The 26,703-nt window shown below is 61.8% G+C and overlaps 2 protein-coding genes across 5 annotated transcripts; one reads left to right on the top strand and one right to left on the bottom strand.

Annotated features, from left to right (window-relative positions):
• Window positions 1–7,995: 7,995 nt before the first annotated feature.
• On the top strand, window positions 7,996–9,270 carry CLDN5 (claudin 5). Its single transcript, NM_001076460.1, has one exon. It carries the CDS (start codon window positions 8,088–8,090, stop codon window positions 8,742–8,744), a length of 657 nt encoding a protein of 218 aa, NP_001069928.1. The 5' UTR covers window positions 7,996–8,087; the 3' UTR covers window positions 8,745–9,270.
• A 2,192-nt stretch (window positions 9,271–11,462) lies between these two features.
• Window positions 11,463–26,481, bottom strand: CDC45 (cell division cycle 45). 4 transcript variants are annotated; one of them, XM_005218206.4, is made up of 20 exons: window positions 26,360–26,481; window positions 26,188–26,247; window positions 24,780–24,872; window positions 23,272–23,409; window positions 22,323–22,469; window positions 21,571–21,626; window positions 21,089–21,137; window positions 20,289–20,350; window positions 19,798–19,848; window positions 19,467–19,586; window positions 19,091–19,222; window positions 18,858–18,956; window positions 18,126–18,284; window positions 15,013–15,151; window positions 14,858–14,941; window positions 14,420–14,538; window positions 14,044–14,120; window positions 12,914–13,015; window positions 12,673–12,738; window positions 11,463–11,618 (listed from the first exon to the last, which is right to left on the bottom strand). In XM_005218206.4, exons 1-19 carry the CDS (start codon window positions 26,408–26,410, stop codon window positions 12,674–12,676), a joined length of 1,803 nt encoding a protein of 600 aa, XP_005218263.1. In that variant the 5' UTR covers window positions 26,411–26,481; the 3' UTR covers window positions 11,463–11,618; window position 12,673.
• Window positions 26,482–26,703: the final 222 nt, after the last annotated feature.

Below are 26,703 nucleotides of genomic sequence, written 5' to 3'. Positions count from 1 at the left end.
ACAGTGAGGCAGGGAATACAGGCAGCCTCTGGAAACTGAGCTGTCCACAGCCAGCAAGAAAAGAGGGACCGCACTTCTGCAGCTATGTTGGATTTCCCTGGTGGGTCAGTAGTTAGGACTCTGAGCTTCCATTGCAGGGGGCCATGGGTTTGATCCCTGGTCAGGGAACTAAGATCCCAGATATCAAGCTGGTCTGTGCTTAGTCGCTCAGGAATGTCTGACTCTTTGTGACCCCATTGACTTTAGCCTGCCAGGCTCCTCTGTCCATGGGGATTCTCCAGGCAAGAATATTGGAGTGGGTTGCCATGCCCTCCTCCAAGAGATCTTCTCAAACCAGGAATCGAACTGGGGGTCTCCCACATTGCAGGCAGATTCTTTACCATCTCAGCTACCAGGGAAGCCCAAGAATACTGGAGTGGGTAGCCTATCCCTTCTCCAGGGGATCTTCCCAACCCAGGAAGCAAGTGGGGTCTCCTGCATTGCGGGCGTGGCCAAAAAAGAAAAAAATTTTTAAATCTCACTTGGGGCATGTCAAGTGCCAGGTGAGTGTGCTTGCTGCTGCTGTCATTACCTCACAGGCTGGTCAAGTTGTGTGGGTCTTGGTGCCATGCTGACGATACCTGGAACACACTCATCAGCCACTTGACACGTAAGTTAAGAAGCAGAAGATGGGAGATACTGACCCACCGGCCACGGACCGTGGTGGAAGAGCCAGAGCTGGCTGGCCCCACTCCTGAGGCCGGGGTGAAAGCTTTGTGGGCTGGAGCTGGCCTCGGCAGGGGGTCATATCCGGTGCTGCCTGTGGGGTTCCCCGGGCGAGGCAGGCTTGGCCTGCGTGGCGGCACCATTAGAGGAAAACAGGGATGCCCCCGCCCTCTTGCACTGGAGCTTTGCCAGCCACCAGGCCCCGCTCCTGTGCTGTGTCCTCTAAGCAGCCTCTCTACCGCAGCGGCCCCCTGACTTCCCACGGCATCCCAAGGACCCCCCAAATGCTGACTCCCCAGGTGGTCGACCAGCTCAGCAGAGCACAGCGTCACCCTGGCTGGGGTGTCGGAGGCTCAGGTCCCAGGCTGCCCACGTCGAGCCCTCCCTCCACACTCCTGCTCCGTGGGGAAGGGGAGATTTTTGGACTCCTGTGTTTAGAAGCCTGTCCTTTGCTGGCACAGGATGTTTGGAAAGGAGTAATACCTCCCCGTCTACCTTGTGGACAGGACAGCGGCTGTCTGGCTTTGGACTCGATAACCTTCACCCTGAAAACAGCCCTACAGAGCCGGGGCCCCGGTGGGAGCCAAGCCCTCGGCTATCCGGGGACACGGCTGTCATCACCCGTCCCTGTCCCAGAAGCAGCCGTCTCCACGTGGCTCCCCAGCACCTCCTGTCTGGCGGCCCCCCGCCCGGACCTCTGAAATGGCTGGCTGCTGAGTCCACGGTGCAGGCCGAGCCAACTGCCCACAGCCAGCTTCCGAGCAAGGTTCGCTTTTTATTTTATGCTTATGTTTTTAAGCCCCGAAGGCTACTGGTTCCAGGAAGGACTGGGTCACTCTGTGACCTCGGGAAGGTCCCTTGCAGCCCAGAGAGGTCAGGGCTGTATGACTCCCAGCAGGGGTTCTGGACTCCCTCATACCGCAGCGCCCTCCTCCTCGTGCGGGCACTCAGGTGCCAGTGCCCACTTCTTTGGAGGGCAGTGGCGAGGGCGTGGTCCGTGCTGAAGGAGGGGAGCCCCGCTCTGTAGCGGGGTGCCAGGCTGCAGGCTGCAGGTGCAGCCACTGGCCGACGCCCCGAGGAGGCAAGGGAGGCTGTGGGCCAGTTGCCCCTCCTCCCTTCTCCATTGCTTCTGTCTGTATTTGCTGTTGTTTTAATAATAAAGGTAACAGCTGTGTTTAAGAAAAGAAAGTTGAGGTTGTGAAGAATGAAGTCCAAGTTGGCCTGCCCTGCTCCAGTCCTCCCTGGAGGCCGCTTCCCCCACTGTTTCCAGTTCTTACCTCCATAACTCGAAAACACACACCTGTGTCTTTTTCTTTCCTGCCATGCCCTGCAGCAGGTGGGGCCTTAGTTCCCTGACCGGGGATGGAACCGTCACCCCGCAGGGGAAGTGCAGAGCCCTGGCTCTACCCAGGTTCTCTTGGCTCCGTTCCACAGGCACCCTCACAGCCTCCCAGCTTACTCACTGCTTTTTAGTCTCTGGGTCCAGTGCTTCTAAACAGGGCCCTCAGAGCAGCTGCCAGGCCCCGGCCACGAGTGTTGGGATTTGCAGTGGGATCTAGGGACACGCGTTTATATAATCGCTACTCTGGCTAATTCTCACATGCGTTGAGGTCCGTGAATCCCGCCCCAGTGCCTCCCTGCCTAACCCCTGGGAAGACGATGCTCTGGGCTCAGCAGAGTCTGGCCGCCCGGCTGCAGGACCAGACTTCACTGTCCCTCAGCCAGGCGTGACCACATGCCTGTTGGAGTGGCAGCCTCTCTCCTCCCCAGCTTCATTCCCAGGGGCCCTCCAGAGCCCACCTCTGCCCTCACCCAGGGTCTGTCCTCCCCCCGGACGCTTGATGGCCCCTTCACCCTGGTGAGCGGCTCTTTCCTCTAAGCGTGTGAGAGGCGGCGCCTCTCCGCAGCCTCCAGCCGGCCAGGTACCTGTGTTCAGCTCTCCTGCATCCCACCCACGGTCTGTGGGGAACGAGAGCCGAAGACGCCGTCTGAGGCAGCGTCCTGGCTGTTGTGGACACTGCTGGGCCACCATTTGCTGCAGGGAGGCCCTGCTGGGACAGCCCCAGCTCATGCATATTCAGTGAAAGCGTGAGAGGAAGGGGGTGTCTGTAGGGGGCAGCCTGGGCAGCCGAGGATGAATTCACATCCTCCACACCTGCCACCCGGGAAGGGCTGTGGCTGCGAGCACCGCCCTGCGTCCTCGGTGTGGTCAACCTGGGCCTGGACGTCCAGCTCTGACTCACCCCGTCTTTGGACCAGTGCTGGTCTGGATGCCAGTTCCCAAGGGCCTGAGCATGCCAGCAAGAGGCTGCGATAGCATCTGAGGACTGGCTCCTGGGAGCCGCGGGGGCGCGGGCCTGCGTCCACAGCCCCTTCCTGCCCTTTGCTCTCGGCCTGGCAAGCTGGGCGTGGTCACTGCCTGAGGAGGCAGGAGTTGGGGGCATCCTCTAGGGCAGACCCTGCACACGCACCGGCCCTGAGTGTGTGAGACAGCCGCAGAGGAACAGTAGGGTGGGAGCCTGCAGCAGGTGACGGGTACACGTCCTGAAGTGCCGGAGCTGTGGGGACAAGGGCAAGCATAGGAACTGTGGAGGTTATTGCCTTCCCAAGGTGACCACCGAGACCTCCCTGGTGGCCCAGCCGCTGAGACTACACGCTCCCAGTGCAGGGGCCCGCGTTTGATCCCTGGTCAGGAAATGAGGTTCCACACGCCGCAACTGAGAGTCTACAGGCCGCAACGAAAACAGAAGTCCCTTTAAAAAAAAAAATCTCGTTCAAATGGAATAATCCTCTTGTCCTAGCTTTAAATTTATTCTTTCCTATCCGCATGCCCAATCTTTTTGCTCCTGAGCAAAACTCTGCAATTAGTCCTGGGCATCTTGGTCAGAATCAGAAGCCCTCCTTGACATGAGGAGATACAGGAGAGAATTGTAAGGAATCATAAGTTACTTGTATTTTCTGGATATACACGGAGTTTTTGACGGCTAAACACAAACAGTGCATAGGGAAAACCTTAATAGATTTGAACACTCACAAATTCAAACTTCTGTAACATTTTGGAAAAAAATCATTAATAGGTTAAGTAAAAAACAGCAAAACAGTATATGCCACATGTATCATAACAAGTAATGTTTCTAACATGCAAAGCGAGGAAACACCAAGACTACTGGGCACACAGACACTTCACCAAAGAGGAAACAGAGCTGAGCAGTGTAAACTGGAAAAAAAAGGTAACTTCCTTACTGTGCAAAGACACGCAAGTTAAAGTAAGCTGCCATTCCGTATGCATGGTCAGGTTTAAAAGCCGTGACTGCCTAGAGCTAGTGACACTCGGGGCAGTTTCGTCCGCAGACAGGGGTGTAGGGGACATGCCCTCTGGGATGTGAGCCAGAAATGCCACTTGGAGGAGATTTTCCTGAGGAAATTATCCGAAATACCAAGGCTCGCGAATAATGACATTCCCCGCGGCATTATTTACAATAGAAGAATTGTTATTTGTGAAACGGTGTCTTGAGGGATGGTCGTCACCAACATACTGTGAATCCAGCGTCCACCCTGAGACAGGAAGTGCCGTTCATGCAGCCCCACGGCAGCCCCTGATGAGCCCATCACACCCCCACTGCACAGAGCCGGGACGCTGGTCACAGCCCCGCTCCGGGCAAGGGCGGCAGAGGGCTCCCTCTGGCTCCCTCCCGGCTCCTGGGGCAGCGGGGACGAAGCCGGATGAAAAAGGACCCAGAGTCACTACTGATCTTAAGTGGAAAGAGTATAAAGTAGCTGCAGAATGCAGCACGCGGAGGATGGGGTGGCTGGGGTGAGCAGCGAGGCCAGGAGGCGGTGCAGGCCACTGCTGCCAGCGCGTGGCGCCCCCGGAGAAACCCTGTCCAGGGCCGACCGCGGGCTCAGGGGCTGCACACTCCCACAGGGCCCCTTGCCGCCGGGGGGCTCCCCTCCCTGCTGGAGAAGGCGAAGCCGCAGCGCCCTCTTGTTTTGCCAGCCAGACGGCCGGTGGTGCCCACTCTGATGGGAGCGACGTGGATGGGCCACGAGGGTTGCAGGAGCCGGGAGGCCGTCTTAGGGACCCGGAGGGCTCAGGAAGGGCCGCAGAGGGTCTGGCCCAGTGGCTGCCTCCCTCCAGCCTTGCGGCCTCCACCGTGGGGGGCTTCCTTCTCATCAGCGGCGGGACAGGGCAGGGAGAGCCCTGATCCTTCGTCTGAACTGTGGACTCGCCAGCTGTTTGTTACAGCACCCTGGGATGGGCACAGCAGCCCCCTCGCCCCCCCCCAACATGGGGCACCGTGGGCCCGGGGCAGGCCTGGCATTGCTGGGGAGCTGCCTCGGGCACCAGACGTGCCAGGAAAGGGCCCAGCAGTGCACAGTGCCCTGAGGAAAACATCCTTAACTGTTTCAAAGCCAGAAGACGTGTTATTTCTCACTTCCCCCTGCTCCCAGAACAAAATCCCTTAACTCGGGGCTTCCCACAGCCCAGTCCTCTGATATCTGGAGCCTAAATTTAGATTGTCCCTGGAAGGTCACGGTTGCTGCGGTGCAGGGTCAGCTGGCAGCTGCTCGAGATAAACTGACTTCTGCCGACTCAGGCCTCCCCCACACAGCTGATGAGGCCTGCCGCGCTTCCCCTGGGAAGGCAGAACAATAGCTGCAGAGGGGCAGGTGGCCTCGGCTGGCGGGCTGGCTTGGGAGCCCCCTCGCCAGAGATCAGGGCTCCAAAGCCCGCCCAGCCTGGCGCCCCTCGAACCTTGGCCTGTGGGCCTGGGCCCGCCACGTCCGTCACCCCGAGGCCGCCGGCCCCCTCCTGCCCTTTCCTGCCTCTGGGCTCCTGTGCGGGGCTTCGTCCCGGGTTTGAGCTGAAGCACCACGTCCTTCATCACTTGGTGTCACCCTCCCAGCCGAGGGTGTACCTGAAAGGCCAGCCCCTGGTTGAGGGCAGGTGTTCTCCTGGAGACGATGCTCGTGCATAGGAGGCGTTCAGCAGACTCTAGAAAGTGGAAGGGAGGGCCGGCAGGTCCTCACGCCCCTATGGGCCAGGCTGGGCCTCTCTGTGACAGCTCTGATTCAACCTCGGCTGGCCCCACGACCAACAGCGGTGTCGGGGTGGAAATCGGGGTGTGCGAGGTGGGCACAGAGGGCCTTCCTCCAGTCCCTGGGACACTGTGAGGCCGTCCCCAAGGAGATGTGGCCTCCCTGGAGCTCCCCGGGACACCAGACCAGATGGGCCCAGAGTGGCAGAGGAAGGCGGGAGGGCGGGCCAAGGGGTGAGCCCTGTGCTGGCCGCGGCCCCGAGGTGCTGGGGCATGGGGGGTGGCAGGCAGCCCCACCCAAGCAGATGGCCCCCATGCTGGGGTCAGCCAGCCTGCAGACAGGCAGCTGCAGCCTTGGGGCAGAGAGGCATCTGGGAGGAAGTCCCTTGGCAACACAGCTTGGTAGGTCCGTGTCCTTAGTGGGAACATCGAAGTGCAGGCAGAAGAGGCTGTGGGTGTGGACCGGCCAGTCTGCGGGCCGAGAAGGGGCAGGTCCGGGTGGCGGGTGCAGCTGGCTCACGTCCCCTGGCCGCTCCTGGAGTGGGCGCTCTGTCTGCAGGCAGGGCGAGCTGCAGCGGGTTCTAGGCAGAGCCTGACCTCAGAGGGGGGCCAAGGTGACCTGAGGGGCCACAGCAGTGGACCCTGGGGGACGGCAGAGTGGAGCGTGGTGGGGGACTCGGCAAGGTCCCTGGATTCAGACTGTGGGGAAGCAAGACTGGAAGGGTGGGCGGGTGGTAGGGCTGGGCCCCCTGGGATGGACAGGGAGAGGGGGCGTCCAGGACGGTCTGCAGTAGGAGGGAAGAAGGGAATGAGGGGTGTCTGGGAGGCAGAGGTCCTTGGGGCTCCATCCATGCAGGGGGGAGGGGGCTGGGGTGAAGGAAGGGGTAACACTGTCCCCCCAGTCCCACAGGGCCCAGCAGATTTGCCTCGGGCGCCTCCCCGTGCGGGACCACAGGTGTCCTCAGTCACCTGAGGAAGAGGAGCCAACAGTCAAGGACCCGGACTGGGGAACGACTTGGGTGTGAGCAGCCCCACTTCAGGGTGGACTTTGCTCCAGATGGGGGCAGATGGAGGGGCTGCCAGAAAGGGACCCTGGGCCGACCTGAGCCTCAAGGGGCCCAGCGTGCATCCCAGCGGGCCTTTGGAGAGCCGGCTGGGCCATTGTGCAGAAGAATGCCCGGAAATCCCTCGCCTCCCGCCTCTATCGAGGATGGGGGTTCTTCCTCCTGGTCAGGAAGCTCCATGTTGGCTTCCGGAGGGGGGCCTAGGGGCCGGGGTGCCAGGGCTGATTACGAGAGGGGAAGGGCAGAGCCCCACCCCAGCTGTTCCCCAGCGCCTGGTCTGAGGCTGAGCGGGGCTGGGCAGCTGAGCCCTAAGCCAGGGTGGCTCCTGGAGGACCACCTGTGTGCGGGTCACTGTGGAGCCCCCCGGCCTTCCTGAGCCAAGCCTCAGAAGAGGGGATGGGTGGCTCCTCTGAAGAAGCAGCCCTTGTGGCAGGGGCAGAGTGGGGGATCTCTGGGGCCATGGGAGGGTCCCGTTGTCTAGGGCTGGAGCCTCAGGCTCCAGCGACGGGTACCACTGGGCAGGAACTTGGACAAAGCTGGAACCCTAACCACGCAGGCCCTCCTGGCTTCTCGGCCTGTCGGGGAGACAGTGTCGACCCTTGGAGGGGCATCGCGGTAGGGGTGCGGAGAAGGGGCCTGGGTTGGGTCTGGACTCCAGGGTGAGCTTTCTGGAGGATCAAGTAGCACCATGCTTGGCTAACTCGGGAGCAGGGCCGAGGAAGCCCCCAACCCAGGTCCCGGGGCAGTGGCGATGGCGGGGGCGCCGGCCGACCGGGGCCAGGGAAACCGGAGCTAGGAGATAGGGACCGACCGGCTGGTTCCGGAATGTGTTGGGGTAAGTCGGTGCAGATTCGGGGTCGTGCAGTTCCTGAAGTGGTGAGGTGGGGCGCACAGGGTGGTGGGTCGCGGAGCGTGCGCGGCCACCCCAGACCACCCCCGAATGGGCTCGGCAGAGACCAGGACAGCGGTTCCTCCCGCCCCCGCAGCCCACTACCCGGCTACCCGGCTACCCTGGGCGCAGTTGTTTCTCTTACTCCGGCTGCCGGCGGTGCCAGCGATTGGCTGCGGACAGATGGCCGCGCGCGGATTGGCTGCCCGTGGCAGGGGCAGGGCCGGGCGGGGGGCAGAGTCCGCCCCCGAACCTTCAAAAGGGAAGCCCCTCCAGACGCGCCCGCAGACCCGAGGCTGCACTGCGGTGCCGCGAGGCCTGGAGACTGAACGAGTGAGCCGCGCGCGCCCCGAGGCCCCGGGCCGTCGGGCGCGCGTCTCGCCTCCAGCCATGGGGTCGGCGGCGCTGGAGATTCTCGGCTTGGTGCTGTGCCTGGTGGGCTGGGTGGGCCTGATTCTGGCGTGCGGGCTCCCCATGTGGCAGGTGACGGCCTTCCTGGACCACAACATCGTGACGGCGCAGACCACCTGGAAGGGGCTGTGGATGTCGTGCGTGGTGCAGAGCACAGGGCACATGCAGTGCAAGGTGTACGACTCCGTGCTGGCGCTGAGCCCCGAGGTGCAGGCGGCGCGGGCCCTCACCGTGGGCGCCGTGCTGCTGGCGCTCGTCGCGCTGTTCGTGACCCTGGCAGGCGCCCAGTGCACCACCTGCGTGGCCCCCGGCCCGGCCAAGGCGCGCGTGGCGCTCACGGGCGGCGCGCTCTACGCGCTCTGCGGGCTGCTGGCGCTGGTGCCGCTCTGCTGGTTCGCCAACATCGTGGTCCGCGAGTTCTACGACCCGACCGTGCCCATGTCTCAGAAGTACGAGCTGGGAGCCGCGCTCTACATTGGCTGGGCCGCCTCGGCGCTGCTCATGTGCGGCGGCGGCCTCGTGTGCTGCGGCGCCTGGGTCTGCACCGGCCGCCCGGATTTCAGCTTCCCGGTGAAGTACTCGGCGTCGCGGCGGCCGACGGCCACCGGCGACTATGACAAGAAGAACTACGTCTGAGGCGGGGCCGCGAGAGGGAGGACCGGTCGGGGGATCGGCCTCCGCTGGGGTGTGCCGCGCGCCGGCTCCGTAACTCGGGGCTCCGCGCCCACACTGGACTCCGGTCAGCGGCCCGTCCTCTCCCGCCGCCCGGCCAGCCTGGGCTGCGCCCTGCCCCGCAACGGCGATGCGCGCTCGGGAGGACTCTAGCAGTGACTTTCCTGCGCGGTCCTGGCCCCACCACATGGGCTGGGCGCGCGTTCCTTCGGCTGTGTGGGCGCTGGACTGGAGATACCCGCTCCCTCCCCAGGGGCTCCACATTTCAGAGGGACAGACTGAGCCCAGGGGCCCCAGCCTGGACTGCCAGAGGGACGTTTACAGCCGGACTAGACGACACCCACGGGCTGGACCTCCCTGTCTCACCCCCTGGACTTTGCCAGGCGAGGCTTACAGACGCCAGATCCTGGGTGTGGGGCCGGGACCCTGCCCACCTTCGCAGCTTGTGGGGGGTGTGCGACTCTGCTTAGTAAACGGTCTGGATACCCTCCCCACTGTGTCCTGTCCTCTGTCGTCACTCCCTGTGCCCACCCCTTTCACCCGCCCACCTACCCAATTTCTTCCCAATAAGCAAGGCTGGCTCTCTGGGAACTGGGAAACCTCACGGCCACTTCTCAGGTCCCCTGGCATCTGGTCGCCTTCCCACTGGGTGGAAACAGCCGCCAGCAGGGCCACTGCTGAGTCCCCGGGGGAGGGGTGGGTGCAGGGGCTGAGGCAGACCCCAGCAGCTGCTGCAGGTGGACCCAGCAGGCGTGGGGGGTTCTGGGATGCAGGCAGTGCCAGGGCTGCTGGCTTTGCTGAGGGGACTGGGCGCGAGGCACCACCAGGCAGATGCTTCCCACCTGCCCTCTCAGGGCTCAGCCATCCCTGGATCACTCCCACGGGCAGGCATCTGCACGGCGCTGACGAGGTCTCTGCTGCCAAGGCGCAGCGGGAAGAGGGACTCTGGAGAGGGGGCTGCAGCTCGACAGCCACGACGCCACGGGGAGGAGGCCCTCGTGGTTGGCTGCCCAGATTGGACTCCAGCCCCCCACCCTGACTCCCTGCAGAGGCCTGCGCCCACCCTGGTGTCCTGGCAGCCAGCCCGGACTTGGGCCAGCCGTCAGCATGTCCATGTCAGCCCCTGCTGGGTGTACCCGGTGTCCTTCCTCCTGGGGGTGGGGCCCCCGGGAGCCGGTGCTGGCCATAATCAGGCCTTGGGTGGGCACCCCACAATGGCAGAGTGGGCCAGACCTGTGACACCCACCAAGATCTCAGTGCTTCCAGCCCTCTTCTAAGCACTCTGAATTAATGCATTTTCCCCGTCTGCCAAAGGCCGGGGCAGGAGGACAATGGATGGGATCCAGGCTGCTGGAGGAGCTCCAGACCCACCAGTGGGGAGGGTGTGGCATCTGCCCCAGTTCACATCCAGGAGGCCTGGGTGCTGAGGGGGCTGAGCTCATTAGGCTCCTGGGGTCCCGAGGCAAGGAGTCTCCCAGGCCTGGCCAGGCTGCCCTGTGGGGAGGAGCAGAACATGAGGCGGCGGCTCAGGGCAGCTGCTGTGAACTTGGCCCCGAGTCCCAGGACTTCCAGGGAGGCTGAACTGTCTGGGGGCGCGAGCTCCCCCCAGCGGGAAGAGCACAGAGGGCCAGGCCCCCGGGCGGAGGCCCCCAGCAGCCTTGGTAGCATCGCCACCTGGGCCTGACCCGGAGCAGCCCCCAGGACGGGGTGTGTGTGGTCCTGGGCTCAGCCCGTCTGCCCTGGCCACAGGGCCCCACCAGTGCCGGGCACAGCCCGTGGACACTGCTGAGCTGACTGCAGGCCCAGGCCCCCACCGGGACCCCGAATGGTCGCTGCCCAGCCCTGGCTCCTGCACACGGCCAGGGTGGGGAGCGTGGGGCCCCGGGGGCCAGGCTGCCATCCCCACCCCGATCAGGGCGAATTTCCGGCCCTCCTGGGAGGGGGCAGACTCCCCTCCAGAGGAGCCGTGGCCCCAGGGCAGCCACCGCACTGGCCACCACCCTCCCCCAGGCCCCCCAGAGACGCCCCCCCACCCACGTTCAACTTCTGGACCTGATTTCCGGGCTGTTCCCATCAACCTAACAGCTGCCCAAACCACTGTGCTTCCTCCAGCCTGCCTGCTCCCTGGGCCCTCAACTCCAGGCAGAGGCCGGAGTGTCAGCCATGTGTGTGAAGGATGGTCTCCTTGCCAACAGGCAGAGGGGGCACCCTTGGCCACCCTCAACCCGCGCGGGCGCTCTGGGGACAGCCCAGCCCACGGCTTCAGACCTGCAGGCCCACCCAGCTTGGAGCTCCCATAATGGGACAGGGCTGACGCTGACCATGTGGCCCTCGGCCCCCCTTCCTGAACTGGGCCTCGCGCTCAGTCCCCACCCGGGGTGCCACAAAGCAGGGTTGCCTGGGCAGACAGGTGCTGGGGTGAGTGGAGGGTGGGCCTGGACGGGTGCGCAGTCAAGAGCATGGGTCTGAGACCAGTGGACAGAGGAAGAGGCCGGAAGCTAGAGCGGGTGGTCCTGCTGGCACCATGGCGGTCAGCACGGGCGCTGGGGGCCGGGGCTCCACCCACGGCTGTCCAGGGAGCCCCGAGGTCACTCCCCACGTGGACTTCCCGCTGGGCGGCAGGGTGCCTGGGACACAGGACCAAGGCCCCTCTGGACACAGAAGGCTCAGGGAACAACCAAGTGCTGGCCCTGTGACCAGACCCAAGATTAAGGCGCCATTTTATTCCGTTAAAAACCATTGTCTCTGCGTCTAAAACCATGTCCATAACTTACAACCTAAATAACAGCAAGTCAACACAAATAAGGAGGAGGAGGTTACTGCTGAAGAAATCAAACTCTGGAAAAGACAGAAAAGAAAAAATAAATGTAAACAGTTCTAACGGTTCCCCGGATCAGACAGCGACCAAGCCTTCCGGCCAACTGGCTGCTTCGAGCAGCCCAGCACTCACGGCTGGGGTCCCTGCCGCCCGCCTGCCTGAGGCCCCGAAGGCCACCTGGCCCAGCACCTCCTCCCCTTGCGGGCCCCGCCCAGGCTGCCCCCACTCTCCCAGGCTGGCCCACCCGGGCTCCGTGCGGCTCACACGGGCACGATGTCATCACTCGGCCGGCTGCAGGGAAGGGCCTGTCCCCAGTGCCCGCCCCGCTGCAGAGACCCGCACTTGGAACCTTTGACTCAAGCCCCCAGGGCCCTTGCTGAGGCCCCGCTCTCCAGGCCCAAGGGGTGTCAGCCCTGTTTCAGATGAGGACACAGGGACAGCCTGGTGAGGGTCCCCCACAGACTTCACAGAAGACCCAAATCTGATCCCAAGTCCCGTGCTCCCCCCGAGAGAGGCTGGGGTCCCGGAGGCCCCAGACTGTTCTCAGTGGAGCCACTGGGGCTCCTGTGTCCTGAGGTCAGCAGAGAACCAGGGGCTGGAGACTTTGGGCCGGCAGGAGGGACCCCCACACCCATTCCGGAGCCAGGACGGGGCCTGTGTCCCAGCCAGGGCTCAGGGCGGGGCTGGGCTGGGCCTCTGCCGCGGGGGGCCTGGGCTGAAGGGCTCACTGGACAGAGCAGGGCCCCGCCCATCTCCCAAGGGCCCTGGGGCGCTGCGGTGGGGGCAGCCGAGCAGCACCTGGGCTGTCAGTCTGTGCTGACAGATGCCCCGCGGGTCCCAGCCCAGGGCCTGACCAACCCGGTGGCCAGAGCAGGGCAGACTCCGGCTCCCCATGAAGGGACTCCAGGAGCCTAATGAGCTCAGCCTGCTCAGCGCACCTGCTGCGTCCCTGCTAGCCTGGGGCAGGCGGCCCCGGGGGAAGGCGCTGTGCCCGTCTCCGCAGGGCCCCGCCTGGCCTCGAGCATGAGAAGCGGGGCTCTGTGGCAAAGCTCCAGCACAGCCTGCCCGACTCACCCTAGGACAGCAGGGTCACGAGCGCATCCAGGAACTTGCTGCGGTCCTCGGCCTTCAGCTCAATCACTGCATTAATGAAAGGAAAACACCGCTGGAATGGGGCCGGGGCGGCCAGGGGCGCCACTGACTCCCACGGGCCGGCAGCAACCCCCCACATTCCATGCGCGCCTGGCTCCCTGGGCACTCTGCCCCACGCGGCCTGCTGAGCCCTCAGAAGGGGCAGGCTGGCCCGGCCACCCACCTGCCTGGGCGTGGGGGAGCCAAGCAGCTCCGCCCTGGAGGCCCCAACCTGGGGAAGCCGGGGTGTCCTGCCAGCCGGCCAGCACCACCTCCGGTCTCAGGTCTGAAATGGGAGGAGGGGGCTGCTGCTGGGGGGACCGCCTCCATGAGGCTGCAACGAGAATGGCCTGGTGGGAAGATGCCGGCTCCAGACCCCAGAGGCTGTAGGGGGAAGGCAGGTCTTGGGCCTCAGTTGCATCTGACTCTTTGCAACCCCATGGCCAGTAGCCCGTCAGGCTCCTCTGTCCGTGGGATTCTCCAGGCAGGAACACTGGAGAGGGTTGCCACGCCCTCCTCCAGGGGAGCTTCCCGACCCTGGGATCGAACCCTCGTTTCTGGTGTCTCCCGCACCGGCAGGCAGGGTCCTCCCCGCTGCGCCGCCGGGCTTGGCTGTGTCAGGCCTGTCTCTGAGGGATCTCTGGTTGTGACCCACGGGCGCCAGAGCACATGGCCCGGCAGCTCCGCAGCATGTGGGCTCCTAGCTCCCCAACCAGGGGTTCAAATCGTGCTCCCCGCGTTGCAAGGCTGATTCTCAGCTACTGAACCAGTAAGGAAGTCTGTGGAAGTAGGCTTTTAAAGAGGTGACCAGATTACTGGGGGTCACTATGGAGGGACCTGAGCTGGTCTGACTGAAGCCCTTGTGGAAGAGAAGAGCACAGACCCAGGGGACGCCGGCGTCTACACACCCAGCAGAGGGGCTTCGGGGGAGCAGCCCTGCGAGACCCTGACCAGCCGGCCCCCCGCATGGGGAGGAGTCCATCTCCGTGGTCTCATGCCCCTCCACCCACTGTGCTGCTCTATTACAGCGGCTTGGGCTCACTGCACCGCGGTGAAGCCCCTCACGTCGGAGAGACAGACAGCAGACAGGGCCAAACGTGACCCTGTCCCCCCCTGGCGCTCAGAGGCTGCGGGTGGTGTGCACGCTGGCAGCTCCCAAGGGTTGGCCCCCGCAGCCTCTGCTGGGCAGCCTTGGGGCTCCGGGGAAGTGGCCTCAGGCTGGACCGTGAGGCTGGGCCGCGGCGCAGGCCCAAGGTAGGAGGGCTGCCGGCAGGGGCCCTGGGCGCCTCGCGGGCGCCGTGCAGGGACGCTCACCAGAGAGATCAAAGTGGTTGTGCAGTGCCCGGGAGTTGGTACCCTCTGCCGCCTTCTCAAACGCCCGGCCGAAAAAGCTGGGGACACAGAGGCATGCTCGCTGGCTACCACCCAGGGCCTCAGGCCACTCTGGATGGCCGCTGCCCACCCCCCGGCCCCAAGCCCAGCCCTGCTCAGCCCTCGAGCGGGTATGCCCCCAGCACCTCCCACGCCCTGCAGAGTGTGTGGGGTGGGGTCCCAGGCACACGCGGCGGGCTGGGATGGGCCAGGGGAGGGGAGGGGAGGGGGGGCACAGGGCGCTGGGGCCGAGGCGGAGAAGGCCGTCCCCGGCCTGGCACTGAGGCTGGAACCCCCCAGACCCGGCCCCTGGACTCACTTCTTCCTGTCTGAGCTGTCCGTCTCTGGGGGGATGCCCACCATGGTCACGGTGCCCTGCTCCGCGCTCAGGGGAGCGGCCATCACCAAGGGCAGCAGCTTGCAGCGCCGGTTCTTTGTCTGCCGGGGGAGGACGCGCACCTCGGTCATAGCCTGTGCCCGGGTGAGCGCCCCCAGCGCCCGGGAGCCCCGAGATGCCCGAGTCCCAAGCCACCGCCCCAGCCTCCGGGGCCCCCGGCTGCTCCCCCTCAACTGCTCCAGGTCCTCACGTGGTTGTCCCTTCCTCCAGGAGGCCCTCCCAGGCCCCGGCTGCTCCCCCCACAACTGCTCCAGGTCCTCACGTGGCTGTCACCTCCTCCAGGAGGTCCTCCCAGGCCCACGCCTCCCCCACTTGCCTCTGCTCAACAGGACCCCAGCCCCGGAGGCCCCCCACCCTCACCGAGCACACGAAGGACTTGAGCAGGTGTCTGCTTAGCAGGCTCAGGGAGGCGGGCTTAGAGAACAGCGCCACGTCCGGGGTGCCCTGTGGGTGCAGGGCGTGCGGTCAGGGGCGGCCGGAGCACCTGGCGGGGGTGCGCGCGCAAGGGAGCTGACCTCCATGAGGGCGCAGTAGAGGAAGGGCCCCTGGGAGACGACGAGGTTGGTGCAGAGGCAGCTGGCGATGGTCTGCTGCGTGGCACGCAGCTGCCGCTTGGCGAGCTCCAGGCCGTGGTACAGCTTGTCCAGGTTACCCCTGCAACGGCAGACATGTGGTGGCGCCACAGCTCGCAGGGGCGCCCGGCTCCCATGTGAGAAGGAGCGACAGTGATTATCCACGGGGATGGACGTCACGGGGAGGGGCTGGCGTCGGAGGACAGGAGACTGGAAGCCAGCCGAGGTAACCTGCAGGGTTCTGGCCGGTGAGGCATGGGGGTACCAGGGACCCCGCCCCTTCTCCCAGTCCAAGGGGGCTTCCCCTCTGTGGAGCAGTGAGGTCTTCAAGAGAACCTCCATACCCAGGAGGTGAGGACCCCGAAATGCCACACTGGCTTCCCGCCTGCCAAGACGAGGCCGTGCCTTCCACCTGCAGATCGTCCCCAGAGACCCTGGGCTTGCTGGGCTTCCACAGCGCCGCCCTGCACCCCCGAACTGGTGACTGAGGAGCACCAGACACTTGAGAAAGACCTGTGGCCCGAAAACATAGCCTTAGAAGAGACTGGACATATCTGGAACCAGAAGAATGGTTAAAATGAAGGCCAGTTGGTGTCTTCAGAGAAATTTGGGCAATACATTCATAAACCAAGAACAGGATGCTATGAACATGGAACAATCAGAAACTGAGACGTGTTTGTGGAAAGAATGATGGCTGCAGCACATAAAGAGCTCCCCTGAAGGCTATAGGATAAAGTCCAGAAGAGCTCCTCACACAGATGAGCCAAAACCTGGGAGACAGAAGGCAAACCCGAGACTGAGAGGCTGAGCGCCTTCCCAGGGTCTAGGAAGATCGAGAGACAGACGAGTTGCGGGGAGGGGGACAGTGAAGACAAAGTCCAAAAGCGTGCCCTCGGGCTCACCCGGAAGCTCAGCCCGCCCCACGCACCACAGACCTCTCGCACGCTGAGAACTGAAAAAGGTCCCGAGAACTTCCGGTGGGGTCTGGGGTGCACTTACAGAGAAACAAGAACCAAAACGGCTTGGACCGGTCCTCAGCACCTCAGCAGCTAGGAGGCGGGGAGGAACCCCGAATTCTGCACGAGCCAGACCAGCACCCAAATGAGGGTGGAGGACGCCGTCAGACGTGCTAGGGCACAGAATCTTTCCCTCAGCAGCCCCTTCTTTAAGAGCCGCTTGAGAGTAACACTCCTGCAGAATGAGGGCGTGCAGACAGCCCAGGAGCCCGGCCGCCCCGGTCCACTGTCTGGGTGGTCGACAGCAGGCCTGGTGGCCTGGAGCCGAGGTCACAGCCCCAGGCTCTCCTGGACAGAAGGCGCTCGGGGATGAGAGCTGGGAACGGATGCGGTAAAGGAGGCTCCAGGGAAAACAAAGAGCTGCACGGCCGGAAGGAATGTGGTCACCGCCCAGGTAGCTCAGACGACAAAGGATCCTCCCGCAAAGCAGGAGACGCGGGTTCAACCCCTGTGTCAGGAAGGTTCCCGGGAGGAGGCAATGGCAACCACTCCAGTCTTCTAACCTGGAGAATCCCACCGACAGAGGAGCCTGGCCAGACACAGTCCATGGGGCCACAAAGAATTGGATACAACTGAGTGACTACTGGAGAAGGCAGTGGCACCCCAGTCCAGAACTCTCGCCTGGAGAATCTCATGGACGGAGGAGCCTGGTGGGCTGCAATCCATGGGGTCGCTAAGAGTCGGACATGACTGAGCAACTTCACTTTCACTTTTCTCTTTCATGCATTGGAGAAGGAAATGGCAACCCACTCCAGTGTTCTTGCCTGGAGAATCCCAGGGACGGGGGCACCTGGTGGGCTGCCGTCTATGGGGTCACACAGAGTCGGACACGACTGAAGTGACCTAGCAGCAGCAGCAGCAGCAGAGTGAGTAACACACACACCCGCCCTGCGTTAGAGACTCTGGGATATTTTATCAGCCCAACCACGAACCACTGTTCACTGAGCTTCATCCCTCAGAATCAGCCTACAGCCACAGGTGAGACAGCTCACATTCGGTCCTCTGCCCCTCGACTCAGCATTATCAGAGGTGAACACACGGAAGCATTTTCACATCGAGAGAGGGGCGGGGGAGGGGAAAACGAGGGACGCTGCCAACCTTTCCTCACGACCTGGGAGAGAGGACCAAGACTCGAGGATGCTAAAGCTAAGAAGGAGCTAACAACGGGGCAGCACTGTCTGGACGGGGGGAAGGCACACAGACAGGGCTCAGCGCTCTGCTGCGGCAGGAAGTCAGCGGACAATGGCCGAGGCTGGCCCATCGGCTCTAAGACGGGTGGGGACGGCCGACAGTAGTGTTTGGATTTTCCCATACTCCTAGATAAAGACGGAGCAATGACATTGTAGAACCAGTGACCTTTGGTTCTAAGACTCACACTCGGAACACAGGGAGCAACACCGCTGCCTGTGAGCGAGCGCAGGGGGAGGAGGCCCCCAGCTGGCCAGCAGACGCAGTGTCAGCATCAGGGCGGCGGCAGAGGAGCGGAGGCCTCAGGAAGACAGAAGACCAGGCAGCCGCAGGCCGAGGCCCCAGGGGCCACGCGGCAGTCGTGGCAACGACCAGGGGCCAGGGCAGCCCCCCCGAAACAGTCAGGAAGACTGAACGCGCAACACACGAGAAATGGCCCAATCTGGTCACAGTCACCCACAGGAGAAAGGACAAGGAGAACAGCCTCGCTCTCGAGAAGGAAGGTTGACTACAAAGACGCATCCTCAGAGGCCCAGAACCCTAACGTCCTATTTCAAAACAAGTCAGAAGACAGTTAAAGACGGTGCGTCTCAGGAAGCGGGACAGGGAAACGGAAACAGAAGGAAAACACTTCAGAAGAGAAGACTGGACTAAAAGAGACAGAGGCGCCCAAAGAGGCACGGGAGGCGAGACAGTGGAGAAATCTAAGAATCACACGGAAGGAAAGCACTCCCCCTGAATCCGGCCGCGTGTCTCCCGCGTCCCTGGTCACGCCTGCGTGAGGGCCTCCGAGGCAGGGCGGGACGGGGGCGGGAGTGGCCGGTGGGGCTGGGCCGCGGCCACGTCCACTACCTGGAGAGGCTGTCCAGGGCCTGCGTGAAGCTGTCCGTCCCGGAGCCGTGCTCGGGGCTCTCCATCAGCGACATCGTGGCGAAGACCACGTCGCTGGCCAGGAACTTGTGCTTGAAGCCAAAGTGGACGCTGAAAGTCTGGACGCGCATGTCCTTCATGCTGCAGCGGGGCAAGCGATGTAGCGGCCGTCTGCGTGTGCCCAGAGCGGCCTGTGCTGGGCCAGCTCCAGGGCCGGCACCCCCGCAAGACGTCACCGCCCCCCCACGCCAGCCCCCACAGATTCTCACGGCACGGCCCTTCTGGTCAGAGAACAGATAGGGCAGGAGGCCCGCACACCAGCCCCGCAGCAGGGATGCCGAGCGCCCAGCACCAGGCCGTCAGCTTGTGGGGCGCAGCAGGAGCTGGCTGTGTGTGTGCAGGGGGCGGGGTGTCCCAGGACGCCAGGAGCAGCCAGGCCCGTGCCCTCCGCAGGGCCAGCAGATGCGCTGGGCACACCTCGTCTGAACCGGGCCCCAGGGGGATCCCAGGGTCCAGAGACAGACAGGCCGGGTCAACTGCAAACGTCTGCATCTCGGCCCCAATTCCAGACTTTCCAGGTACTTTAAGAGGTTCTATTTTTAACCCAAAGAGAAGGTCCCAATTATTTCCGTATTCTCATTTTCTGCATTATTTTCAGAATGTGGCTAAAACTGAAACCCTGACAAAGTTTAATCCATAGAAATTTGAGTTTACCCAAACTTATTTGCAGACTCTTCAATCATTTCTCGCAAATTCTCCTTCAAGGAGACGTCCATGGATTGAAACTTCTGCTTCACCTGTTTGAGGGGGAGACTGGGGAGGGGGCGCTTGGTCACAGGAGGCGGGAACCCTGGCCGCCACTCCAGCCTGGACACTCCAGAATGACCAGATTCGGGGCTCCGCGGAGTGGGTGGGGGGCCGCGGGGCGGGGCCTCGGGGACACTCACCCCACGTCTGCGAGGAACTCCTGCAGCCGTTTCTGCCCGTGCAGGGACCAGAGCTGGAGCCTGGCCGCCGTGTAGCACGTGTTGCACAGGCTGTCATGGAGGGACCAGTGCTGGTAGAGAGCCAGGCGGAGGCTGGGCCGCGTCAAGGAGCTGCAGCCGCACGCGAGCCGCCCCCGCCCCGGGCCGCCACCTGCACCACCAGCCGCCCCGGGGCCCTGGGGCTCCCCGACCTCAGCGTGACTTGACCCGGACAGAGAGCCTGGGAGGGGTGGACGCACAGCGAGATCAAGGGGACCCTGTGGCCACACCCGGAGCTGGGAGTCTCCAGCGCCAGCGGCCTAAGACACGGGTCGCCCCTGAACACAGCAGAGGATACTCGTACTCGAAGGAGATGCGTGCGCAGTCCACGGAGAGCGCGTGCGCCTCGTCCTCACGCCGGTGGCTGTGCCGGGACACGTGCCGCTGCAGCACGCCCACGTCGGTCACGTACTTCACCCTGGAGGACAGCACGCCTGGGCTCGCCGCCCCGCCCACCGGGCCCGGGGCAAGCACCCCCCACCGCTGCTGAGGGTCCACACAAGGCCACACATGACTGGACCCAGGCCCACGGCAGCCCCTCCTCAAAGGCCCCCGCAGGGACGCGGCCCCCTAGCCCCTACGGCAAGCCCGCTGCGCCGGCCTCAGGCAGCCTGGGGACGCGCCCTTACTGGGTGATTTTGTCTTGCACCCACTGGTCCGTGAGTCCAACGATGGCCCACCTGGAGGGAGAGGACACAGCTGGGAACGGGCGAGTGGCACTCGCAGGCACCTCCGGCCAGTGGGGTCTGACCCAGACACTCCACTGCACCAGGCCCCAGCAGACCCGCAGGCGGCCCAGGGGCAACCCTGCCCTGGAGCTCACCGCCCACCAGGGCTGCAGAGGTGCCAGGCAGCACGTGGGCTCGCTCAAACCTCACACTCAAGTTTGCTGGGCAGCAAGGCTGACCGGTCAGCTGGGAAGGGCTGACAGCCCAGGCCCCACCCCCGGACCCTCTGGGCCCGTGACACTCCACTGTCCCCCCCGAGTCTGTGTGCGCTGAGGGCCACAGTCAGGAAGCAAACCAGGCCCCTGCACGAGTACAGGACGGGGCTGCCGCCAGCACTGGCAGGGGCCCGGCCCGGCCGCAGGGGACCTGACTGCTCGGAGGGGCCCACGCACCACAGCATGTCGCTCAGGTCCTTGGACATCAGCCACGCCAGGTCGAACATCACCATGGCAGCCTACAAAAGAGACGGGCCGAGGCCGGTGGTCCTGCTCAGGGTAGGGCCAAGCCCACGCTGCCTGGGCCCCAATGTCCCACACGGAGTTGGGGTGGGGGAGAAGGGTCCGATTGGGAGCCCTAAAACCCATCTGCCCTGAGACTCCAGGTCTCCTTCAGCAGCTCCGAGGAGGCTAGCCTCCGAGGGAGCGTCCGGCATCTGAGGGGCCGGGGGTCTGTTCCCGGCCAGACTGTCCGCCTGTGCCTCAGAAGGACCGTCCTGTAGAGGCCAGTGGGGCCCTGGCCACACAAGGCCTCTGGAAATACGGGCTCAGAGTCAGGGCCCCAGGACCAGATTCTAAGACTAGACACAGCATGCTTCACTGGAAACCTATTTTCTGGGGCTCCTCAAGGTCCCAGGTTGTGCTCAGCGACCCCAAGCTGACACGATGTGTCTTTCGTACAAACTTCGTCCCAGGACACAAGGACACTGAAGGGCCTGTGCGAGCCCAGAGTCCTAGCCCCCTGCATAGATGAACAGGCCCGTTCAGTGTCCTCACGATGAGCAGAAACAACAGCTGCCACCCCTCGGGCAGCCCTGGCCTGAGTGACGTTTCACCCAGCAGAGGCCTAGAGGCTCAGCCCTCCCCCTGGCCACACAGAGGCGGCTGCGGGGCTGGGAGGCACCGTCCTGTTCCTGTTCTAGGACGGTGGCCCCCACAGTGTGGCCGGGACCGTGCCCGCACCCGTCTGTACCCACCGACGTCCCATGATACTCGTACTGCTCGTAGTCAAAGAGGACGTCTCTCCTGTAAGGACACAAGACGCCGGGGCTTCACCAGGGAGCAGAACAGGAAGAAAACACTGGGGAAGATGCTAAAATCCCAAGGCACCCAAGAAACACGATGTGCAGGGTGAAAAGGAAGTCTGGGTAACTTAAGTTTCTTTTATACACTTTCTTTTCCCTACGAGATGTTTCACACAATTGCCATCTATCCGATTTGTGAGAGTTTGTAAACAGAAGGATCTATACTTAGAAATTAGGACACCAAAGGACCAGGGCATCACCCCCAATGGACAGTGTGTTTGGGCGACCTGGGGACCGGCCTGGCCCTCGCGGGACCAGAAGCGAAACGGAGGGGCGCAGGCGCCGGCCAAGAGGCGCTAACGCAAGCCATGACCCTAGCGTGCAGCAGAGACGGGCATTGCTGGCCGCCTTCCCGCCACGGGACGCAGTCTCACCTCCGGGCCTCCCACTCTCTCCGCTGCCTCCTCTTCAGGGTTTGCGCTGCAATCTCCTGACCACGACAAAGAGAACAGAGGGCTGAGCAAGAGCCAGGAGCTCAGCCCTGGCCTGGGAGGGTTCAGATCCGACGGCAGGCCAGCGGGTGGGAGGGGGAGCCAGCAGGGGTCTCTGTGGTGACAGCGGTGTCCCGCGTCCTACTTCAGGGGCTGACAGGTCACCGTTGGGGACGCGGGCAAGGTGCACACGCGATTTCAGCTCACTTCCGACACCTGCGTGTGATCTGCAGTGACGTCAGAACTGGTGTGTAATGGCACGTGACGGTCCTGACGAGGGACCTTCTGGAGGGTGATGGAACGCCTCCCTATCTCGTGACTTCATACGTCTGTCAAACCTCACGGAACTGTACACCTGGTGAAGGTTATTATGTAAAACCCCCAGGTTTTGTTGGTAGATTAACAAAGAATTCTCTGACCTTCCTCACAGTGCCGAGTGGTGTCCTGTACCCTGCCCTCACGCCTGTGGGACTCCCAGGCTGGTCAGAAGGGCTCAAACAGCTCAGTTAAAAAAAAAAACACAAATAAACCAACCTAATAAAAAAATGGGCAGGAGATCCAAATAGACATTCTGCCCAGAGTCAGTGCCCAACCTTCTGCCTTCCAGCTCTGCCTGGGCCCACAGGCTCTGGGCTGACCCTTGACCTTCAGGAGTGACCAGCTCCTTAAGACTGTGGTGAAAGGTGCAAACCCACCTCCTCCAGCCGTGTGCGCTTCTCAGAGGGCTCTGACCCCTCATCGCCTTCATTTCCCGAGTGTTCTTCATCCTCCTCTTCATCCCGAAAGATATCTTCATAGGCGGGAACTTCAAGGTCATCATCTTGTTTAATGAGCAATCTGATCTATGATTAAAACACAGAGCCATCAACCTCCCCTCTCCTTAATGGAAAACTATCCATCACACGTTTTCTCTCCCAGAGTCTTATCTTCCAAATCTGCACCCGACTCAGTACACAGAGAGTACGGAGCCTGCAGACGGTACGACTCCTCGGTCACTTCAGTTCAGTTCAGTCGCTCAGTCGTGTCTGACTCTCTGCGACCCCATGAATCGCAGCCTGGGAGTCTGGATAAAACACTCCCTCTTAGGCCCACATTCAGCCAACAAAATGAACACCTTGCACCTCAGCCTCCAACCAAGGACACAGAGACCTGTGACCTCGCAGCGAGCAAAAGTCCTGTCCCTAAAAGAGGTCCTTCGTGAGAGGCTTTCAGGGCTGAGGCTACTGTGGGTGTGTGCCCACGGGCGGCTCAGAGAGCTCATGCCAGGCTCACCGGGCCCCACACGACTGTCCTGGACCCCACACCACCCGGGCAGCCAGGGAGCGTCCTGCCCCATTTAGAGGGCAGGTGCCTCTGAGGTCCGGATAGTCAATAAAGCTGGCTGGCCTGAGCTCGGAGTGCACTCGGAGCAGGTTCTGGACCCTGTGCCTCCTGGGTCAAGCGAGTCCCACACATGCCTTCTGAGCACCTCTGAGGGAGGTGACGTGTTTCTCATCAAAGGTGGACAAGACCAGGGCCTGTCCTCAGGCTGCTCCAGCCCCTATAGGCAAGATGGACACATGCCTTGCCAAGAACACCAGGCCTGACGCTGTGGCATGAAAGGGACAGACAGACGGACAGGAGAGCTCGGGGAGTCCGGCCTACCTGGGTGTCGCTGTACACGTTCACAACATTGACTGGCCTGTGAGTGTCACACACGAAAAACACGGCCTCTTCATCGGGTTGGAGGATATCCAACAGATCCACGTTCGAGCCACAGTTTATGAGGATGAAATAGCGGAACTGGACAAAGGAGGGGGTGCGGTGAGTAAGCGCACGGGGCCGGCCATCTGCCTTCAGCACCAGGCCTGAGTCCTGCAGGGACTCATCCAGCCCGATGCACGGTGAGGCCCTGCTTGCAAGGGGCTCCAGAGATGGCCACAGCTGGCCTGTGCCAAGTGCTTTAACAACCCCATGCACAAGTTCATTTCCAGGATGACACTGTGAGGCAGGTACCATGACTGTCCTGCCAACGAGGAGTAGGCAAAGGCCAAATCTCTTCTGGCCTCAGGCACGGGGTTCAGAAGATGTGGGCAGACCTAGAGTTCAAATGCATAGCGGGGTCCCTCCCAACCTGTCACCCAGTCTTCTGCGACAGACTCCTCTCTGTCCTGGCAGCAATGCACCCGGTCAGATTCCAGCAAGTCTGAGGTAGCTCGCATTTAACAAGTACCTGACTATTAAGTCGGGCTTCCCTGGTGGCTCAGATGGTAAAGAGTCTGCCTGACAATGCAGGTGACCCAGGTTCAATCCCTGAGTCGGGAAGATCCCCTGGAGCGGGAAATAGCAACCCACTCCAGTATTCTTGCCTTGGAAATCCCATGGAATGAGGAGCCTGGCGGGCTACAGTCCATGGGGTTGCAAAGAGTGGGACACAGCTGAGCAACTAACACTAAATATTTAAAGTAAAGCTTTTTGTTACATCCTATCACTACAGAAAACTCTTTCCTTGTAAATATGATCTGGCATAGATCCCTCTCATGATGACAGGAGCACCAGGCGAGGACTTGTCTCTGCCAGACAGTCCTCCTTGCAGCCAGAAACTCTGAGACCCTCTTCCAGAGAGCAGCGCCTCCCCGGGGGGCGGTGGGGTCTCAGACGTCCCGTCTCTCATAATAGCTCCATGTAGAGCTGAGAAGAGACCTGGTCTCTATGGCCCAAATTCCAAAGGGAGAAAGTATGTTCCTGAATTTCCAGTTGGAAACTGGGATACACTTCTTGGAAAAATAAATGTGAAATAATGATCTAATGTAAAGTAATTTTAACCAGGCTGTATCAGAAACAACCTTCCAAATTCCAAGCACCTGAGAGTGAAATGTGTCTAAACACAGGTTCAGAGCTAGAGATTGTCCTTATTCACGATCTTGTTTTTGTTGTCAATTTTGTCCCTGCGATTGGACGGTAAGTCACCACACACAGGACTCACTTCTCTCTTCTGTGTAACCTAAGAAAGTCGATAGTTAGAAATACACACAAGCCATTGTATAAATATTGAGTTCTTCACCACCAGCACCACTTGGGAAGCACCATCGTAGAAAGAGAAAGAATGCTCAGTGTTAAGAAGTTGCCAATTGAGAGATAAAGCCCAATATTCTCAAATGCGTCTCTCATACCTGTTCTTTATGCTCTAGAAATGCAGTTTCAAGTTCTTGCCACCCAGAAACTGGAACCAGCGTGTACTGCACGTGGTCACACTGGAACAGGGCCTGGAGAGAGAGAATTTTCAAAGCCTACTGTATTTAGAACGTCTGCAATCCATCCTGAAACACACATTCAGTTCAGTTCAGTTCAGTTCAGTCGCTCAGTCGTGTCCGACTCTTTCCGACCCCGTGAATCATAGCACGCCAGGCCTCCCTGTCCATCAAATGCACATTACAAGAAAAAAAAGATGGGCTGAGAGACAACAGATGCTAACGTAAGGTTAGTGAACGTTGACGTCAGCAAGGAGGTAATGGGAACATGAAAGTCCACTGAGCCGTACCTCAGTTTTGCTGAACATCACCAAAGGAACACACTGCTGAAAAACTCGCTGTTTCCAGGTTTTTGGTGAGTCGTTCCCGACCCAAGGGCCTGACCAAAGCTCCTATAAACCTTGCCTGTGTGGCCACATGCTCAGTCATTTAGGCCTGACTTTTTGAAACCCCGTGGACTGTAGCCTGCCAGATTCCATGGGGTTCTCCAGGCAAGAATACTAGAGTGGGTTGCCATTTCCTGCTCCAGGGAATATTCCTGACCCAGGGATTAAACCCACGTCTCCTGCATTGCAGGTGGATTCTTTACTGCTGAGCCATCGGGGAAGCCCTGAACCATATTTAAAACCGAACAACAACAATCTTTCCTTAGCACTGAAGAATTCATGCCTTCAAACTCTGGTGCTGGAGAAGGCTCTTGAGAGTCCCTCGGACAGTAAGGAGATCAAACCAATCAATCCTAAAGGAAATCAACCCTGAATATTCACTGGAAGGACTGATGCTGAAGTGCCAGTACTTTGGCCACCTGATGAGAAGAGCTGATTCATTGGGAAAGACCCTGATGCTGGGCGAGATCTAAGGCAGGAGAAGGGGATAACAAGATCAGATGGTTGGATGGCATCACTGACTCAAAGAACATGACTTTGAGTAAACTCCGGAAGAAGGTAAAGGACAGGGAAGCCTGGTGTGCTGCAGTCCATGGGGTCACAAAGAGTCGGACACGACTGAGGGACGGAACAACAACGCTCTTTCCTATTAGATTAAGGAGTCAGTATCTCCAGAATCCCTGATGACACCCCAGTGCCCTCGACTGTCAGATTCTTCTGCCTCGAACCCCAACGGTGAGAAGGCGCTGCAGGTCTACCGGTCTCTCCAACGCAGCCGTTCTGTGCCCAGCTTGTGGCCTTCTGCCGGCTTCTCCTCTAACCCACCTAACCCGGGCGCAACCTGGCGGGAGTCCCCGCCCCAGGCCGAGCTCCCGCCCCGGTCCACCCCTCGCGCCTGCCCCCGGTCCCCCGCGGCCCTCGCCGGCCCAGCCAGCAGGCCTCACCTGAAGGATCTTGCAAGCGCACAGAGCGTCCACGTCCGAGGCCACGAAGAGAAGGACCCTCTGTCGGGGGGAGAGCTGGCTGAGAGCGGCCCCGAGAACCCCGGCCCCTCCTGCCCCCACGGTCGCGCGCCCTCGTCCCTTCCCCCAGTCTCGGAGCCCAGGAAGGGCTCACCTGGCTCTGGACCACCTCGTAGAACTCCTTGCGGAAGTCGGACACGAACATGACCGCGGCACCTGGACACCCCGGGATGGGACTCGGCCAGCCTGGCAGCCGTCAAGACTCCCGCCAAGTCCGGGCTCTCCCGATTGCCCCGGGGGACAGCCAATCGCGACTCAGGTCCCCGCCTCTCCGCTTTTCTGATTGGCCCGCGCTGGGAGCGACACTTATGCTCCGCCATTCACGACAGGACTACTCCGGCCGGCCCCTAGAGGAGCGTCCTCCACAGGCTGCACGCACTGCGGGTCGCGCAAGTCCGGTGCGACTCTGATTCTCCAGAAACCCTACGCTCCGTACAC

Source organism: Bos taurus, chromosome 17 (assembly GCF_002263795.3).
Source record: "Bos taurus isolate L1 Dominette 01449 registration number 42190680 breed Hereford chromosome 17, ARS-UCD2.0, whole genome shotgun sequence".
NCBI classification, from domain to species: domain Eukaryota; kingdom Metazoa; phylum Chordata; class Mammalia; order Artiodactyla; family Bovidae; genus Bos; species Bos taurus.
The sequence above is the reverse complement of the archived record's forward strand: the minus strand, read 5'-3'. Positions and strand labels throughout refer to the sequence as shown.

What these genes read in the sequence shown, in the direction of transcription:
- CDC45 (XM_005218206.4), bottom strand. Translation starts at nt 26,410, where the DNA reads ATGTTCGTGTCCGACTTCCGCAAGGAGTTCTACGAGGTGGTCCAGAGC. An exon ending in TTCTAGAGCATAAAGAACAG is followed by an intron (nt 23,410 to 24,779) that starts GTATGAGAGACG and finishes TCCTTTGTCCAG; the next exon opens with TTCCGCTATTTCATCCTCAT. An exon ending in GACAGCTCAGACAGGAAGAA is followed by an intron (nt 14,121 to 14,419) that starts GTGAGTCCAGGG and finishes CTGTGTCCCCAG; the next exon opens with CTTTTTCGGCCGGGCGTTTG.
- CLDN5 (NM_001076460.1), top strand. Translation starts at nt 8,088, where the DNA reads ATGGGGTCGGCGGCGCTGGAGATTCTCGGCTTGGTGCTGTGCCTGGTG.